This window comes from Drosophila eugracilis, unplaced genomic scaffold (genome assembly GCF_018153835.1).
Source record: "Drosophila eugracilis isolate 14026-0451.02 unplaced genomic scaffold, ASM1815383v1 contig_1825, whole genome shotgun sequence".
NCBI classification, from domain to species: Eukaryota; Metazoa; Arthropoda; class Insecta; order Diptera; family Drosophilidae; genus Drosophila; species Drosophila eugracilis.
In genome coordinates this window covers 558262-575770 of record NW_024572672.1, presented here as the reverse complement: position 1 = coordinate 575770, position 17509 = coordinate 558262, and the positions used below count along the sequence as shown (strand labels likewise).

General features: G+C 42.5%; 1 protein-coding gene across 1 annotated transcript in view; it reads right to left on the bottom strand.

The window, feature by feature from the left end:
• Window positions 1-1562: 1562 nt before the first annotated feature.
• The window catches only part of LOC108108321 (glutamate receptor 1), a 27427-nt gene continuing 11480 nt past the window's right edge, over window positions 1563-17509 (bottom strand). Inside the window, exons 6-17 of the mRNA XM_041817665.1 lie at window positions 15320-15573; window positions 14855-15019; window positions 13072-13398; window positions 12764-12865; window positions 12060-12300; window positions 11724-11818; window positions 11461-11628; window positions 9123-9237; window positions 6981-7441; window positions 5853-6097; window positions 5125-5581; window positions 1563-4861 (exon numbers count right to left, since the gene is read on the bottom strand). Coding sequence (XP_041673599.1) covers window positions 4757-4861; window positions 5125-5581; window positions 5853-6097; window positions 6981-7441; window positions 9123-9237; window positions 11461-11628; window positions 11724-11818; window positions 12060-12300; window positions 12764-12865; window positions 13072-13398; window positions 14855-15019; window positions 15320-15573 — 2735 coding nt within the window. The 3' untranslated portion in view covers window positions 1563-4756. The remainder of the gene's footprint in view (window positions 4862-5124; window positions 5582-5852; window positions 6098-6980; window positions 7442-9122; window positions 9238-11460; window positions 11629-11723; window positions 11819-12059; window positions 12301-12763; window positions 12866-13071; window positions 13399-14854; window positions 15020-15319; window positions 15574-17509) is intronic.

The window sequence follows — 17509 nt, the reverse complement described above, 5'->3', positions numbered from 1 at the left end:
TAGATTCGGATGAGTTTTTCAATATAGCAAAAATTCTATTTAAAAATGTTGATAATTTCCCGGGCTTTTCTTTGGGTTTTATGCTAGGAAAATACTAACCTTTTGTTGGAAAAATGTAATATCCACACTCACGAGTCCATCTTTAACTAGAAAAGTGTTTTCTTTTTATGATTCCACTTTTTGGCTGGCCTTTTCTTTATTTGCTTAGTGTGTGCAGTTATGGAATGGGATGAAATGTTGGGGTAGTCGGGAAAGGGATGTCGGAGGTTTTTTGACCCACCATTCCCATCTGATGCCTTTTGTGTACTGAGCAAAAGTTAAAAACGGCGCTAATTTTATGACGGCCCAACTTTGGCACTTGTCAAATGGAAAATTTCATACCCCAAAGGGCTCCTTAGATGGTGTGGTGGGTCGTCTCCTTTGGTCCAAAAACTCTTACACTTTGGCCCAGTGGTTTTTATGCTAATGTGGAGAGTCAGTGAGTGAGTGCTAGTGAGTGGTGGGTGTTTTTTTTTTATTTGCGTTTTGCTGCAGATCTTTTGAGGTCTGCCGTGGTCTTTAAGCCAACACACTGGGCCATCCTTAAGCCGTGCTGCTAACTCCGGCAGTTGGCAGTTGGTGGGACTCTGACTTGGCTGTTTGTGTGTTAATTACTGCGGCGGCGTGTGCGGCACTCGTGAATCATGACTTCCGACTTGACTTGCCAACCATCCCACAGCCATACCGTCATACCGCCAACCCGCTTTCTAATTATGTTGCAGTGGAGTCGGTGGCAGTGGCAACAAAACAAACGGCAAGGCAACAATTCAACCGCAAACGCATTTAGTTCATGTTGCACACACACACAGCCCGAGAATCCAGTAAATAGTTTACCGAATTCAGAAGGAGAAGGCCTAGCTACTTGCCTACTCAAGCAGTGATGGGGGTATAGTTAGGTACAGATTTGGGTACTGGTTTTCGGTGAGATTAGGGTAACATATAGTCTAGCATTGAAGTGATTTATATTAAACTCAAATACTGTTAGTTTTAAGCTATTTTACCTTTTCAATATACACAAATTTAGTTTGATCATAACTTCTGATAAACTTGAACTTAAAAAGTTGTGTAACTTATACCAAAAGTTATTTATGGGAAAGGCAGTACCTTTCCCATCTCTGGTGGGTTGCTTGTGGGTTGTACTCCATGTCACTGCAGTGCACACGGCGACCTCATAATAAAGGCATCTCCTCGCCCCGCCGCCCATTTGTGTGTGTGCTGTAACATTTCTCAGCTGCCGCATGTGGCAAGTGCGGTAGACCGTCAATTTGTGCAAATGCTTTCAGCTACCTAAGTCAGTTGGCTTCGACCAGGCAAGGTACCCCTAACCAGCCAGGGTTTATTTGCTTAGCCAAATTTGTCTTAATTCATTTGGATTAACGACGAGCCCGATGAATGGGAATGCTGACAACCACCCACTTCTCCACAAGCGAACGGGTGATGAATAATTTATATACTCAGCCAGATGATCCATCAGATTTGGATTTCAATTTGCGATTTAGAAACCCAAAGAAAAGAGCGTGGCGTTTAAAATGTTTATTATTATGCTAGTTTTATTTACCATCTTTGTTTGCTTTCATTATCGGCTTTCACTTCGGTTTCGGGCAGTTAAATGCAATTCGATAACAATATGTTTGCTAAATATTAATAAATATATCAAATGTCCCGCTGTTACGGCTGCTGCTCATTTCCATTTCATATTTACTTTGGTAATATTTTACAAATAAATTGAAATTTATACACATGGTGGTTATATATATAACTATATACGACTATATATATGTGAGGGGGATGTACATATCAAAAATAAAAATAAAATCTCAAAAGGTTTTTCCGGCAATGTCAGAACTCAATCAATTGAAATGAAAGTGTCACGGAATAAAAATACAAATTTGATTTTGAACTTACTTCTATGTTTTTTAATACTAATTATTTTCTTTTTGATCTCTTTTAATATATATATATATATATTGTAGTCATGTTGCCGTGGGCAAAATTCGCTTGATTTGCCCCAAAACATACTTTTTGTTTTTTTGTGGCGGTTTCAATTGAGTTTTTCCTTTTGTTTTCTGGCTCTGTCTCTGGGATTTATTATCTGATTTGATTGGTAGTTCTTACTAGCAAACACATTTCTAGTTGTCGGCCAGCACGTACGTATATACTCGTATATATATATATAAATACTTATTTGTTTAGACAGTTTACCATTTATATTTATAGGTATTTACTCTTGCACTTGCACATACATATACTCGTATCTCGTATCTCGTATCTCGTATCTCGGTAGTTTTATTTGAGTTCTCTGTTTACTATTGATATTAAATTTATTTATGCACTTTAGCGGCTTTGTTTGATTTTCGTTTTGATTTTGTCATAGATTAAATAACTAAAATTGAGTTTAAATGCAATTCACCTGCAACAGTTGTTGTTGTTGTTGTTGTTTGAAGTCTCTAACAGCCAGATGGGCTTATAAAACATTTACCTCAGCCAACAAATCTAAGAACTTAAGCCATGGCAAGCCTAAACCGAAAGTTTTAAATGATTTTTAAAATAAATTTACTAAACAATTTTATGCACACACACACATACACTCATTCACACACACACACAAATTTGAGCTAACAACGATAAATTCATAAATATTTTACAATAGTTTTGTTTTTTTTTTAGTATTTTTTTCGAATTGAATTTTCTTTTTTAGTTTCAACTTGTTAGTTTGGTTAATCTTAGTACCATTTTGAATGCCTTTTGATATGACTTGATCATTGTTATGGTATTTCGCTTTCTTCTTTTACTTTCTTATTGTTTTAATCTTTAACTTTTGGCCTTTTAATTGGCATGTTTTATGTACAGTAAAGAACTTGAGCCATGCCAATGCAAAGTAAGTACTAAATATGCTAAAATTTAACTACAGTTAGAGTTGGTTTTTTATGGTTTTTTATGTTTTTTTTGTTTAATTTTATACAATTATTAATTACAGCTACATCCTGTTTGCCAATGCGGAAGTTTGCGACTCTTGTTGTTGCCTGATTTGCCACTCACAATTCAAACATTATATCTAACCTATCCTAATAGTTAGTACCTAAGCACTGGGGGCCAAGTTAAAATAACAAAAAAATTTATATAAATAAATCTCTTTTTTAGCCAGAATGGATTTAAACTGACAGAACGTAATAATCTGTGAAAATTCTTGTTACTTTTCACAGCTTGGAAATCAAAACAATTTCAATTAAAATAAATTTAATTAAAATTCTGCTTTTTAGCCACTTGTCTCATCAGATTTTTTCTGTTCTGTTTGTTTTTGCATTCACCAGTCCGAACTATGAGTTAAACTATTTTCTTTATTTAGCGCTAATTAATTTATTACAATATTTATGTTGGCCACCCCCCACCCCGCCTGACACTCGCTTTGTATTCATTAGCGTTCTCCTTTTTTTTTTTCTAGCCAGTGTTTTCTGTAATTTAATTATAAACAAATATGCGACAACAAATCCCGCACTGATAATTGAGGAGGCTAAAAAATGAATAACCTGCTACGAACACTTATCCCATGTTTTGTGCGTGTTTTCACAATTTTTCCTTTTAGCTATTGAGTTGCGGCGCCATTGTTGTTTATTAAAAATATTAATCAGTCATTTGAATGCAATGAATTGCAATGTTTATATATAATATATATATATATATGTGTAAGTATATGCAGCTGGCTGCGTATTTGTGTCTGTCTGAATGTCTGTGTTTATGGTTATTTTGTGTTTTGCATGTTGTCCTTTCCGCCTTGTCATTTGTTGGTTTGTCCTCTCACCTCGCACTCGTTCATTATCCCCGATCCTCACAGCACCCAGCACAGTTCAGCTCAGCTCAGCTCAGCTCAGCTGACTGTTAACAGTAATGCAATAATTTATACCATTCATTTGCATTGCCTTGCTGACAGGCTAAAAAAAAAAAGAATTTGCCAACTGATTGCGCAGCGCAATTATTTGAATGCGGCATCCGCATAAATAAAGCAGCACACTTTGTTGCATCGCTCGGTGTTGAGATTTATTGTGAAATTCTTGTGCACTTATTGCAAATTAATAACCATAAATTTGGCACGCAATCGTTCCAAAAGTGGGCCATGAATTATTCAACGCATTCCCTCATTTTCACTTTGGCAATCGATTTCATTTTCAAAATTACTTTTACTTTTAACAATGCCACAACAATTTTGGGGTTTTATAAGGGATTTCCATTTGTTGTTGCATTAGAAATATAATAGTTTAGAAAAAATTCAACATAATATATATAAAGAAGTAACTTTTTATCTGCTTTTTGAAAAATAATTCAAGGAAAATGAATAAACCGAGCAAGCCCCAAAGTATGCAGCACTTATTGAGCCCCTGGCTGAGGATAAATATCGTATGACGTCTTTTTGTCTGGCACTTACAAACTAAATATCCCTATAGCTAACCCATCGGATCACCTACTTGCCATACGGATGCTGGTTGATGTCCGGCGAGTGACGCATCAGTGTGGCACTCCCGCTGCCCGGCGACAGAGTGAGGCTGCCTTCGTGGCTGCCGTTCATGCTGCTCGAGCAGGTGGCCGGAACGGATACGGTGACGGTGCCGCCATGACCACCGCCCATCATCTTTTCCGTCTCCTGGCGACTGTTGGCCATTATCCGGCGGATCGTTGGGGCGCAGGGTGTGCGTCAGAGGCGCGACTCCTGCGCGTGCTCATGTCAGACCTGTCCGTGGGCGTTCATGTGCAGGGAGTCCCCGGCGTCGTTTGGCGTGGCCGAGAGTTGGGCGGGCGGATAATACTGCAACGAGGCACAATTCAGATACTGTGCGTGGATTAGAATCAATGTCCGGATACACATTTGCAAGTGCGTTATAAATAGGAAGAACTTCTACCATTTAGTATTCAGGAATTAGCATTTACACTGAGAAAAAAGTTAACTAAAATTGGTAATAAAATGTGAAATAGAAAAGAATGAAAAGAAAAGGATACTACTCATAATAATCTTAATGATAAAACCCCTAAAGGGTAATGAAATTATAATTTAAAATGAAAAATTTGCATATTTTTTCTCTAAGTGCAACTTACCCCAACGCGTCCATTGTCATAATCGCGACTCGCTTGAATGGTCAATTTCGCCTTGGCGTGCATGGTGTCCGTGAGGGTGTTCCTTTGATGTGACGACGGCATCACGCCGGGCACAGCACTCGAAGGTCCCAGCATCATGGAGCCATTGGCTTTGCCCAGACTACCGCTGCCCACACTGCCCATACCCAGTCCCATTCCCATGCCGGAACCGCTGGACGCGGAGCGTGAATCCTTGCTACGGAAGCAGTACTCCAGGATGGCCACGAACACACTGACTAACAGGCCGCCAATCAGTATGTAGAATATCCCAGCCACATTGCTCAGCGATAGCTCACTGTGCGAGGTCTCCCCATCCTTGTGAGTGCTGCACTCTGCCTTTTCGTACCACCATTTGTTGCGCAACTTGATCAGCTCGCCGTTCTCCTTTAGCGTCAGCACGGCCAGATTGATGGGGTCCCTGTTGAATGGGGAATGGGAATGGAGGTTCCTTTGTTAAGTATGTGGGTTAGCTTTCATCTCGGGCTCGCAACTCCCCAGCCTCTCACCCTTAAAGGCATCCATTTCTGGCTACCCCAATGGCATCCAGATTCCGGGAATACACTTAAAACAATGGCTTTCAGATTTTTCAGTTTACCCATTAAAAGATTCTCTGAATTTTTCTTTTTTTTGATAACCAAACTAAATCCCTGACTTAAGATTTCCCAAACATTTTCTCACAGTGTACTCACTTGAGCGCCGAACCGAGCGGCGTGGCGATGCCAAATCCCTTTGTATCCAGATTGCGGCCCACTTTCATTGTGTCACATGGCTCGCGGGCGTTCACATACTCATTTTTGGGTGACTCCACCAGCAGGGCGTACTTGCCCTTGGAGTTGCGCACGCGTTTGATCCCCTCGTCGTAGGTAGGTACGAAGACGTGCTTGCGCGAGTTCATGTACTCCCACATCTTGTTGTGGAGTCCGATTTGGGAGCGCTGCGGGCACAAAAGGCGAAACGAAAAATATTAAGTACGGACTACGGGACTAAGGAATACGGCTAAACGCCGTATACGCCTTGGCATCTCGGGACAGTCGAATGCAGGCGTTTAGGGACACCATTCGTTTTGCCCAGACATCCATCAGCATAATGCCGAGGTCGTGTTCCTAGTCGCCTACCAACTGCTGTCGAGCTATATACATACTTATATACCAAATATATATATATTATATATATAGAAATATCTGCTCACATGGTGAGGCAGCAGAGCGTAAGTGTGCTTAAAAGCATCTCAAATAAATGTAGCCATAAGAAATAGAATTGCGTCCCATTTCTTTTGCATTTTTGGCCCGATTGACGGCCGGAGAAATGGAATGTGGATTGCTGAATGGAGGGACGGACAGATGGATGGATGGATGGATGTATGAACGAATGGAGTGAGCAGCAAGGATGGGCGGCAAATTGCTTTTTATTCCTCGTCTAACACAAATTAATCCTTAGCCCGGCTGGGGCCCTCTCAATTTTGACGTCTCAAAAGGCTCAGCTCACAAATTCTAATGGTTTTCTAGCTCTTGACTGTTGGCTTTTATTGTCTTTGATTTGGCCATTGTGCGGTTGTCAAATGAGTGTGACATGAGCACCCCAAATTAATTTGGCTGCTAGGCAATTTGCTAGTTGGCAAGTCACTGAGGAGAATGTCTGACAGGAAGGTTCATAGGTATGCAGGGAAAAAAGTTGGGAAGGAAAATAAAGGACATTTCTTAGCATTCAGTATTAAAGATATTCTGAGTGATACAAAGATATATATCCATGTTCATCCATTCAGATTTTATCAATTAATTTCCCTCAGTGCATAGGTTCCTTGTCAATTTACTACTCACCCGGAAGAAATCCCAAGTGGAGCCGTGCAGCAGAGTTCCGTACTGCACCTCCGTTTGCATGGCCAGGTCCTCCGGCGAATTGATCGGCGTGACCATTCGCTCAACGGTAAGGAAGGCAGCCAGGTTGGCCGTGTACGAGGAGATGAGTATCAGGGTGAAGAAGAACCATGAGGCGGCTGCAATTCGTCCGGACACGGACCTCGGTGACAGATCGCATCCCTGCTGCATAAAAGCGGCCAGCGAGAACCAAAAGGAGTTCCACACGCTGAACTCATTCACTGCCGTCGACGAGGAGCCCCCAGAACCGGGACTTCCGGCGGAGAGGGCTGCCTGCAGGGCTGCAGCTCCGGCTGCCGTCTGAGCGCCAGGAGTGGGCGGCCCGGGTGGAGCGGGCAAGGGTGCACCACCGATGATGCCGGGCGGCTGCTGATTGGCAAGCTGTTCGTGATGTGCATGCGGATCTGAAAAGGGGAATCAGGCGGAAATGGGGCGGTGGCAGAGCCCTGTTAGTTGACCGCAAAACGTAACCGCAGACGGCAAACGCAGTCTGCTAATGTACAGTAAGAAAAAGTGGCTTAGTTCTGGGCTAGGTAACCCAAAGATCAGCTATTTTGGGGTTCTAAACTAGAAACTGGATGAGAATAACTTGCTGAATAGGTAGAGAAATTAAAAAGGTAAACTTTTCTTTGTCAATTCCCCTATTAAAACCTTTTCAGAAAATCATAATTTCCCAGCCCAAATCCTGTTACTTCGTTCAGTGTGGAGAGCGAGTGAGCTGCTAGTACGTGCCCATGTCGACTGTCCAAGTTTCAATCATTTCGTTTGGCTTGGCTTTTTGCGCCTGCTCTAATTGATATGCAATCAAACCCATAGCCAAGTCTCTGTTCCCCATTTGCTTCAATTGCAAAGCCATTGACTGCCAGCCGGAGATGTGATGACATCGCTGCTCCTGCCCTTTCTTTCTTTCTTTCTATTTTCGAGAAATTCCTGCTTGTGATGCTGATGTGGAGACTGATTCTACTGCCAGGATGGCGTGTCCTTTTCGTGCTCTTGCACTCTCTGCCAGGTTTTATTTTGCACTCGGCATTCGGCACTCACTATGGCACTGGGTCTCTCTCTCTGTTTATCTATCTTCGTTTTTACACTGTCTGTAAACGCTGCCTGCATACAAAATGTTGTTTACTTTCCGCTAAAATTACATTAAGGATGTTTTGCAGGATGTCAATAGATTGTTATGAACAGCCACTCCAACAGCCCTGGTTGGCCCTCCTTGCTCCTCCTACTCCTCCTCCTCTTACTAACTGAAAGTTCATGCATACACATATGTGAGACTGCCTCTCGCTCCGATTGTCAACACTGAATTCCTACAAAAAACAGCAGCGCCAGTGGCAAATTGAATTGAAATAATTGAATTTCCATGAAATCAAATGAAATCGAATGCAAAACAAGTCAAAAGTTGTAGCAGATGCATACAATTACGAGATTTTGGGTCTTCCGCCTGGCATCCCCTTTCCTTTTCCTTTTTTTTTTTTGGCCATATCTCGTTAGGCTGCACTTGACAAAAAACTGAGTACTTTAATGGAAAAACGTAACTTCAGTAAATTGGATGAGAACAAAAAACATTCGTAAATGTGCAGAAACTATCTATCAGAAAAACATTGACGTGAGTGAAAAGTTATAATGGATTCTGAAAACAAGTTAACTTTTAAAAACTAGCTGAGTTTATTAAAACTGACAAAAATGGTATAAATCCTAGGACAATGTAAGCAAAGAGGCTACAAAATGAAGTCAAAAATGACAAAGGTACTGTAAACATCCTTAAAATATTTCCCCTAAACTTAGTTATCGCCTTTCCTAAGATCTCGAAAATAACTTTACATAGCACTTAAAGTTAATCTAACATTCAATATTATAAGAAAACTGCATTTAAGCTTAATAGATTCCCCCCTCCTTTAAGACTAAAAACAATTAGAAATCTCCCAGGCTAATGCTAATTTTCCCCCATGAAAACATTTTTGTTCCTATTCCATCCTGAACTTTTCTTAAGCGCGCAATTTAATTCAATATTCAAATACCCAAGCTGCTGTTCCTACAAAAGAATACGAAAAATGGGAGAGAAAAAAGAACAGGTGTGGTACTTACCTTGCGACTGTGATTGCTGCGGCGGCTGTTGCACGAGGCGCCATTCATGTGGCGAGAAGCGAGACACAAAGAACAGCACGATGCTCACGCCGATGTAACTGAAGATGACGCTCACCTGTTGGCAGGTGGACAAAAAAAAAAAAAAAAGGAAAGAAGGGAGAAGAAAATGTTGGTTGGAGGGATGGTAAGTAAACATGAGACGCTCGTGACACGGAACATGGGGAGGCTGGCACCTGTGCAAGCAGCCACGCGAATTTGCTGGCTGCTGCTGTTGCTGCTGTTGCTGCTGCTGCTTTTTTTCATTAAATTTTCTTAACTAATTGAAGCGGAAGCGGCCGGGGCTTCCTAGAAAATAACGAAACATTAACCTAATGGAGCGGTGGGTGCGGGGTGCCAAGGGGCTCGAAGGGGCAAGAGCAAGACAATGGCACCCAAGGACATCGACAGGAGCAGCCAACTCTGCTATCGGCTGTCTGGCAACAGTTGGTGTTGCAGGTGATGCAGAGAGGAAAAAGAGAAGCTTATAATAAAGATTACTCCTTTTAGAAAAAAGAGTTTTCTTTCTAAGAATAAGTTCTCTTTTCTCTCAGTGTACAGCTTCCTAGTGTCTGAGTGTGTGTGTGTGTGTGTGTGTCGGAGCTGTCAGCACCTGAATGGCTGCCATGGCAAGCGCCTTTGTGCGGAAGGAAAGGTGTGTCCTTGTCGTTTGTCGCCGCCGCCGCTTTCATATGCCTGAATGGCTTCACCACACACACACATCTACACTCACTCTCACACTCTCCTAAGTAGGATTGTGCTGCTTTTCAGATTGCTTATGTGTGTGTGTGTGTGTGCCTGTATGTGTGCAGCTAAAATGCTTCATTTAATTTATGATAAATTTTTTTGTAAAAGACTTTTTTATTAGCTTGTTAACTTTGCGCCTTGGCTTTGGCCTTTCCCCTTTGCCCCCCGCGCATTTTCACTGCCATCCTCGAAGACCGGTTAGTCCCGACCCCTGGAAACTAATTTGCATTTGTAATTTTTTTTTTTTTTTTGTGTCCTTTCCTTCTAGCTCATGTCAAATTACGCATTAGCTTTCACTTTGGCGCTCTGTTTCGCCGACTTTTATTAGCATTTAATTTTGCGTTTGTCGCGCTGTCAACACTCTTTGACTTTCGAGATTCGGATTTGGGCCGTGACTCTGTGTGTGTGTGTGCCCCTTTTTTTTTTATGAATTTTTTATTGTGCGTAAATTTAACAGCCTCTGTCGTCATAATTTTGCGCATTTACAGCGCATTAGTGCCAGTGGCTGGAGATACCCATCTAATTTGTTTAATTGTCTACCCGGTTATCCATCCCCCTAGCCTTGCCCCAGTATCATCCTCATCATCAGCAGTTGTAGTTGAAGAAGGGCGGGCGTTCGGGTGCAACATAAACATCAACTAAACGCTCATACAAATTTGATGGCTTGCCATTATTTAAACAAGCCTCGAGCGCAAAACTTCGGACCAGAGACTAGCGTTAAATTTAAAACTTGACGGCCACGTAATTTCGGGAAAAACTCTCACGGCCAATAGGATGTTGTTGCTGTTGCTACTACTGCTACTGCTACTGCTGTTTATGCGAGTAATGTTAAAAAAGGCAAACAGTGGCAAAAGCACAAAAAACTTTGTCGTTTACTCTATTAAACTTTGGGAGCTTACGTGGTGCCAAGTTAGAGCCGAAACCAGAAGAAATAAATATACAAGTCGAAACTTTGCCGCAAACTTTTGCCCGAGCAGCCTTCCGAGGAAATGCGAAAAAAAAGCAGCGCCGCAGAAAATAATGAAAATAGGGGGAAAAAAATAAACAACAAAAAAATTGGCAAGCGTAAAAATTACCAGGCAACAGCGTCGGCGTCGGCGGCGAAACAGAAACAGAAATGAAGAAATTGTTTAAAAAACTTTACTCATTTGTATGCAGCGCAATTTTAGCAACATTTTGACTCGTTACCAAAGTGAAAATAAACACATTGCCGCTCTTTGTGTGTGTTTAGTCGGCCAAAAGTCTAAGACAGTTTACTTTTCCCTTCCGACGGGAAATAATTAGAAATTTGGTGGCAATGCCAAAGTGCCGAAGTGCCAAGTACCAAGCAATATCAATAGTCTCGACTAAGTCACAACTCCTGGACAATCCACTATCAGTTGAGTGTCGAGTAAGACTGGTTGGAAAATCCTTAGCAGTACCAGCATTTCGAGTTGCAACGCTTCGATGAGCGCCAATGAAGCAAAGTGCAAGCAGCCAAAGGAAAAGGGGATAGGGAAATGGGGATTTAGGGGGAAACTCGGGAAACTCGGGAAACTCCACAGCATATACGCACCCAAATTTCCTGTGATAAAGGATTCATGAAGCTGAACACGCCGGGCGTCTGCTTCACTGGCTTCTTAATCATGATGGAGATGCCCAGCGACATGAACGGCTTGCTAAAGTCGATGACACGTTCGCGTTCAGCGGTAATCGTCATGGCGGCAATCGCAATATCCGCTTCCTGCAAGCGAAGGAGTTCATTTGTAGGTGGGACAGGTCGATGGGTATGGTAAAAGAGGGAAAGGACTAAGTGCAACTCCGAATGGTGGAACTTACCTTGCGCACCAGCTCCCCAACCATGCCATCCCAGCCTCCGTGGGCATTGGATTTCTCCGAGCCGTAATTGCCATCCTTGACCAGGCGCAACTCATCTGCAATTGGTACACAGCGAGAAATGGAGAGTATTATATTTTAAATGACAAAAATATATAAAAAAAAGAAATACATTTTCTAGAATCTTTCGAATTTTTATAAATATTTTCTATCAGGGATTTCCGTTCATCTTAATAAAAAAAAAACAAAATAAAGGACTTTTCTTAAGTGCACTGTAACGGATATCGTAAGCTTCGTACTCTCACGGCCGATTAAGCAGGGCATCACGCATTCACTTACAGTTAATGCCCAGTTCCTTGGCCAGCAGATCGGCCAGGTCCTTGCAGTAACCCTCGAAGCGTTCGTTGCCGTGCAGCTTCTCGCCAAAGGCCACCTTTCTCAGCATGATGTAGGGCTCCTCCAGGACGGTGGTCACTATATAGGTACGATTCTTCTCGAACTCCACATGCGGACGCAAACGTACGTATTTGGCATTTAGGGGCTGCAGACCGGCATCATCATTCCACTCGGCTACCTTGACCTGAGTTGTCAGAAAAGAAGAAGAAGAAGTCCCGAAAGATTATAAATTACTGAGCTGGCCAGGCCATAAATAATCCAGCCATCGACACCTTGCTAACCACGAGGGAACAAAATCAGATCGATATTTGCCTAACTTTGAATTATTTTCTATTTCTGAATTGGAAGAGTTTGTTGTTTATTTGGAAATTATATTTAATTTGATGTAAAATGCTGTTAGAAATATTTTTTAAAAATAATTAAGGTAATAAAGTCAGCAAGTTATGAATAAAATCAAATAAATTTGGAAAATTTTAAACAAAAAATCAGTCTATGTTTTGCTTCTCTAAAGTAAGCCCAGTGAACATGACTGCCCAGATGTGGAACACTAAAACTAAGCTTTAACTTTTTTCTCTGACTAGCTTAACGTCGTGCGGACCATTACACACAGAGCCCCCGAAAACAACACTAGACAACAAAGCACATACCATGGCGCTGTTTACTGTCATCTCGACGACGTGCAGCGTGTAATTGACGCGTCTGCCGTCATCGTTGAATTTGATGTCCCCGGTTAGGCCCTCGATTTCCACCTGCAAAGGCAAAGATAGAGAGATATAGTACAGAGAGTGGGCCGTTGAAACAGGGGAACATAGATGGTTGTGGGGTTGGTTGGTTGTGTATGTGCTTAATTGCTTTGTCAGTTTGCCCGGCTGGCAGGTGTATCGATGTCGATGATGTTGGTACATTGTACATTGTGTCCACATCATCGTCGCGTACATGAATGGATCTAACTCACCTTTCTCAAATAACGCGATATTTTATCGCCATGCTCCCAGGCATTCACCCAACCCTTTGCCGTATTGCAGTCCAGTGCTCGCGAGGATATGCCACTGGATCCGCCGGAATCGCTGCCGGCAAATCCACTACCCGCACCACCATTTCCACCACCGCTGGCATTGTAGTTGTAGCCATCACTGGACGTCGAGGCAGCCGCTTGGGCCACCATCAGCGTCTGACTGCGACGCTGAACATTGTTCCGGAACTGGTCGGGCTTCTTGCGCAGGATTTTGTTGAACGCCTCCACCAGGACGAACACCGCATCGTACATGAGCGCTGCCTGGGCCTGGGTTTTTGAGGAAGAAGAAAAATGAAAGTTTTTATTAAATAATATTTTGGGTTAAGAACTTTCTTCTTTAAATTATCATTTTTTAAGGTAAAGACTAGAAGTTCATAGCCATAAACCATGCCCAAAAGCATTGATTAGGGAGTAATCCTGGAAAATGGTGGATGATGATGATGATAGTCAATAAAGCCCCCCCGTGGATTCGGCACTGTGATGAGGTGGTTTTTCTGCTGGCATTTAATGAGTGCATTACACGCTGTTATTCACAATTTTGCCAGCCATTGCCCTCTGGGGCATGGCTATCTCTTGCCTTATTTAACCCGCCAGAGCAGGTGTTGGGCGTTGAGGGGTTAAGCTAGCCCAAGGCCCCCATGGGGAGTTGATCCACGAAACGTGTCGCACATTAGATAGCACAAAAGAGAGAGCAAAACTTTGATTTAATATTTAACCGCTGGTCTGGGCGCGAGTCCTTAAACTGGCCTACTGGGCAGGCAGTTAAGCAAACACGGAATGACCGAAAGAGAATGCCACACAAAGACTTTAATGTGAATTTCCCCCCAGAATACACACACACACACACATACACACACGCAAGTCAAATAAACAAACAAGCGATGCCAAAGAGAGCAGCGGTCCAGAAGCTGGACCGGAATAGGACCAAATAGAAAGGACAGCGGAGCATACGAGAACCAGAATAGAAGCGGACCGGAGAGAACTGTCCTGCAGCTGAATTCAACTAACATTTAAGCGCCACAAAGTGAAATCTTTGTCAACAAGGATAATGCCAAGGAAATACAAATATAAACAGCCAGCCAGCGCAAACTAAACCAACTTGCTGCTTTCGCAAGGCTATCTTTTCTGCACTAAACGAAAAAGGGTTTAACTTTGCTGTACTTTAACATTTATTGTTGTCTGAAAATATTTTATAAAAATGAAATTTCAGTGCTTTGCTTTTCCTAATTCTGTTTAAATAAATATATTTATTGTTATTTAAGCTTTGGTAGTCTTGTTAATTTACTACTCTTTTTCTCTGAAGTGCACATGTCTAGGCATGTCTAGGTCCCCGGCAGCATTTACAAGGACAACGGAGCGGCAGCGACAAGGACACATGTGCCTTTGACTGCAAGTTGTGCGATAGCTATCTGTCTCCTGGTCGCTTAGTAAAAGTGAAATCTGGAATCTGTCGACGGAATGCGAATACTACAGTGAATACTATACGACCAGAGTATTTGACTACACGCAACAACACAAACAAAAGGCACAAACACAACTGCAAACACAGAACGAGCGTTGAGTAGAGCGACAAAGCGCCGCAAACTATGCTATACACAGTGGCCCGTGTCCTTCGTTCTCTTTTAACCAAACATTAAATCTCCGCAAATATTTAACTGCCAAACTAGTGTCCTGGCCTCGTTTGGTAGCAGCATCAGCATCAGCTCGTTTGGCTACTACTCACCGAAATCGATTCACGGCCAGCGCCCACACTCATCTGGGGGTCCAAACGCTTCCAGCTGTCGTAGAATTCGCGGACCAACCGCCGGTTCGTGTCCACTATGCGAAAGCCAGTGATGTTAATGGCACCAAATTCGATTATCTCGCTCTCCCAGCGATCGTCCATGACCTGCAAATGCAAGACAATGGAATTGAAATTGGTTTTGCTAAAGATACAGTGGGAGAAATCGATTTTGTCTTTGGTCAAGGATGTTCTGGTTATCAATTTTAAAATGAAAATCAATAGTTTTCGAACAAAAGAAGTTTCTTGAGTGAATATTTTCTTCATATTTTCCATATTATTAATAATAATGATTATTATTTCTTATTTCTTCCACTCTTTCCAGATTAATGCCAGCTTATTGGTTTCGTGGTCTCATTTCTGTCCTGATTTTTGGGGCTGTGCTTTGCGGGTGAGAACAACACTTACCAAACCACTCAGCAAATAATGGTAGGTGCGTCGGCCCAGTCGTAAATCGCGCACATGCTGGATGAGTATTTGTTTGGCCATTTCCGTGGGGCAGTCCAAAACGATGTGCTTGTTCTCGAAACGGCCGATCTGCTCCAACGTATGCAGGAACTCGATGGCCATGCTGACATTGGAGATGCGCTTGACCAGCTCCACTTGAAAGGACTCATTGCCGGGACGCAGACCCTGGTATATTTGCTGGAGGCGCAACAGACCTGCGGAATATCAAGTGTGATCCTGTTAATTAACTGAGTTTTGGGGGTACAACAAATTTACACACATTCCATGTGCCATCCGGACATGTGTATGCTCAAAGATTCAGATACGGATGCAGATACATACATACATATGTAGATGCATTAGCTGGGGCACACAAATTACAGCCATCAACAGTTTTGCGAGTCGTTAGCCATTGCAAAAGGAATAAGCCCCGGGCCCTTGGGCTTCTGGGTCCTCAATCCCCAGTCCCTCAGTCCAACAAGACGAGCATTTGCAACTCGCCCAGGAAGCTCAGGGCGTTGGAAGGGGTCAGACAAGGGGTTACATTCATCCACCCGACGAGAAGTTCTCAGTATTATTGACACCGAAATCTGCTTATGTCTGAATTGAGTTAAATTTGGAAATAAGGGGATTATGTTTTTGGAACCTTGGCTAATCAGCTGATGGTGTTAGCCGAGCTGATCTCGATTTTCTTGAGAATTGTGGCTTCATCGATGTTTTCAATGAAAGCTTCTTAATAAAAAATATCATAAATTCGATTCTTTAATCAATTAGTACTGCGATTTTTATGTTTCCCATTGACTTCTTCTCTACAATTCCTCTCATTTTTAAGTACTTTCCTTCTTAAATTCAAAATGTTGGTTCCATTTTCGTTTTAAATCCTTTTAAATCTGCCTACACAACGCTCCAGTTTTCTTTGTCGTCTGCGCCTTGACATTTGCTTTGTCTAAAAATAGGCCACACACACACACGCCTGCCTCGCATTTAGCCCACCCCCCTGCTCCGGACAAACAAAAGCCAAAGGAGCAAAATCAGTTTCAATTTGAAATTTACCGAAAACGGATACAAGGATGCGTACATGCCACTGCGTATCTAGCAGATACACCATTGGATGGGCCAACTAGAATTTAGGGCAACAGCGGCATGTTGGCAATGCCAGGGCTCCGGGGCAAGGCCAAGTTTTTGGACCACTTGCCAGGGTCCGTCGTTATCCGTTTTAGGGTGTGGGCTCCGTATTCTGGCATGATACTGGGCCTACTGTGTTAGCACGATATGGCAACGAGAGAGAATCCTCTGCCGGCGCAATTTGCATTTGTGCTTATTGAGTTATGGCTGCAACTAACTGCTTTCATTCGCACTTAAACCGAGCACTGAGCACTGAGCTGGGCACCAAGCACAGCTCGTCGCTTCCATCTTTCGCCTCCTCCTACTCCCGCAGGACTTGCCTGAAAACTTTACGAGTCAAAACTCAATGATTCAATGCGCCTGGGATGGTAGCAAAGGGAACAGAGCAAGGGAGGGAGATGGAATTCGTACAAACAGATAGCCCGAGAGACAGACGGACAGATGATTTGTATTACAGCTACGCAGCAAACAAAGAAAGGCGAACGGAAAAATGTGAAGGAGCTGTGGGAAACCAAGGAGAAGCCAGCAAGGATGTCGGGAATGAAAGAAATCTGGATCTCTACCACTGGCTCTCTCGGTGGATGTCGCATGAGACATGGCGGTGCAACTTCAATGCGCCTTCAATTTATGTTTGCGGATAAAATGGGATTTGCTTTTTGCTTCTGGCTTCTGCTGGATTTTGATTTAGACATTCGTTGTTGTTGTTGTTGTTGTTGTATGTACTGCTGTAACTGGTTGCCACGCCCACAGCTACGCACGGGCGGAGCGTACTCAATACTTTTCCAATTTGTTGTTGCTTTGATTTGCACTATGTTCGGAGGTAGGGGAGGTAGATATATTTTACGAACTTGTAGGGTATCAAGGGGTAGTTAGGACTCAAGCTAAAGCTAAAGCTGTTAAAGCTTAAAAAATTCAAATTATATTTCTGATAAATAAGAACTTTTGTAAAGATATTAAGAGATATAAAGAGCACTTCTCAATCGAATCAACCATTTGAATGCCTAAAAATCTTTTCTCTTTGTTCCT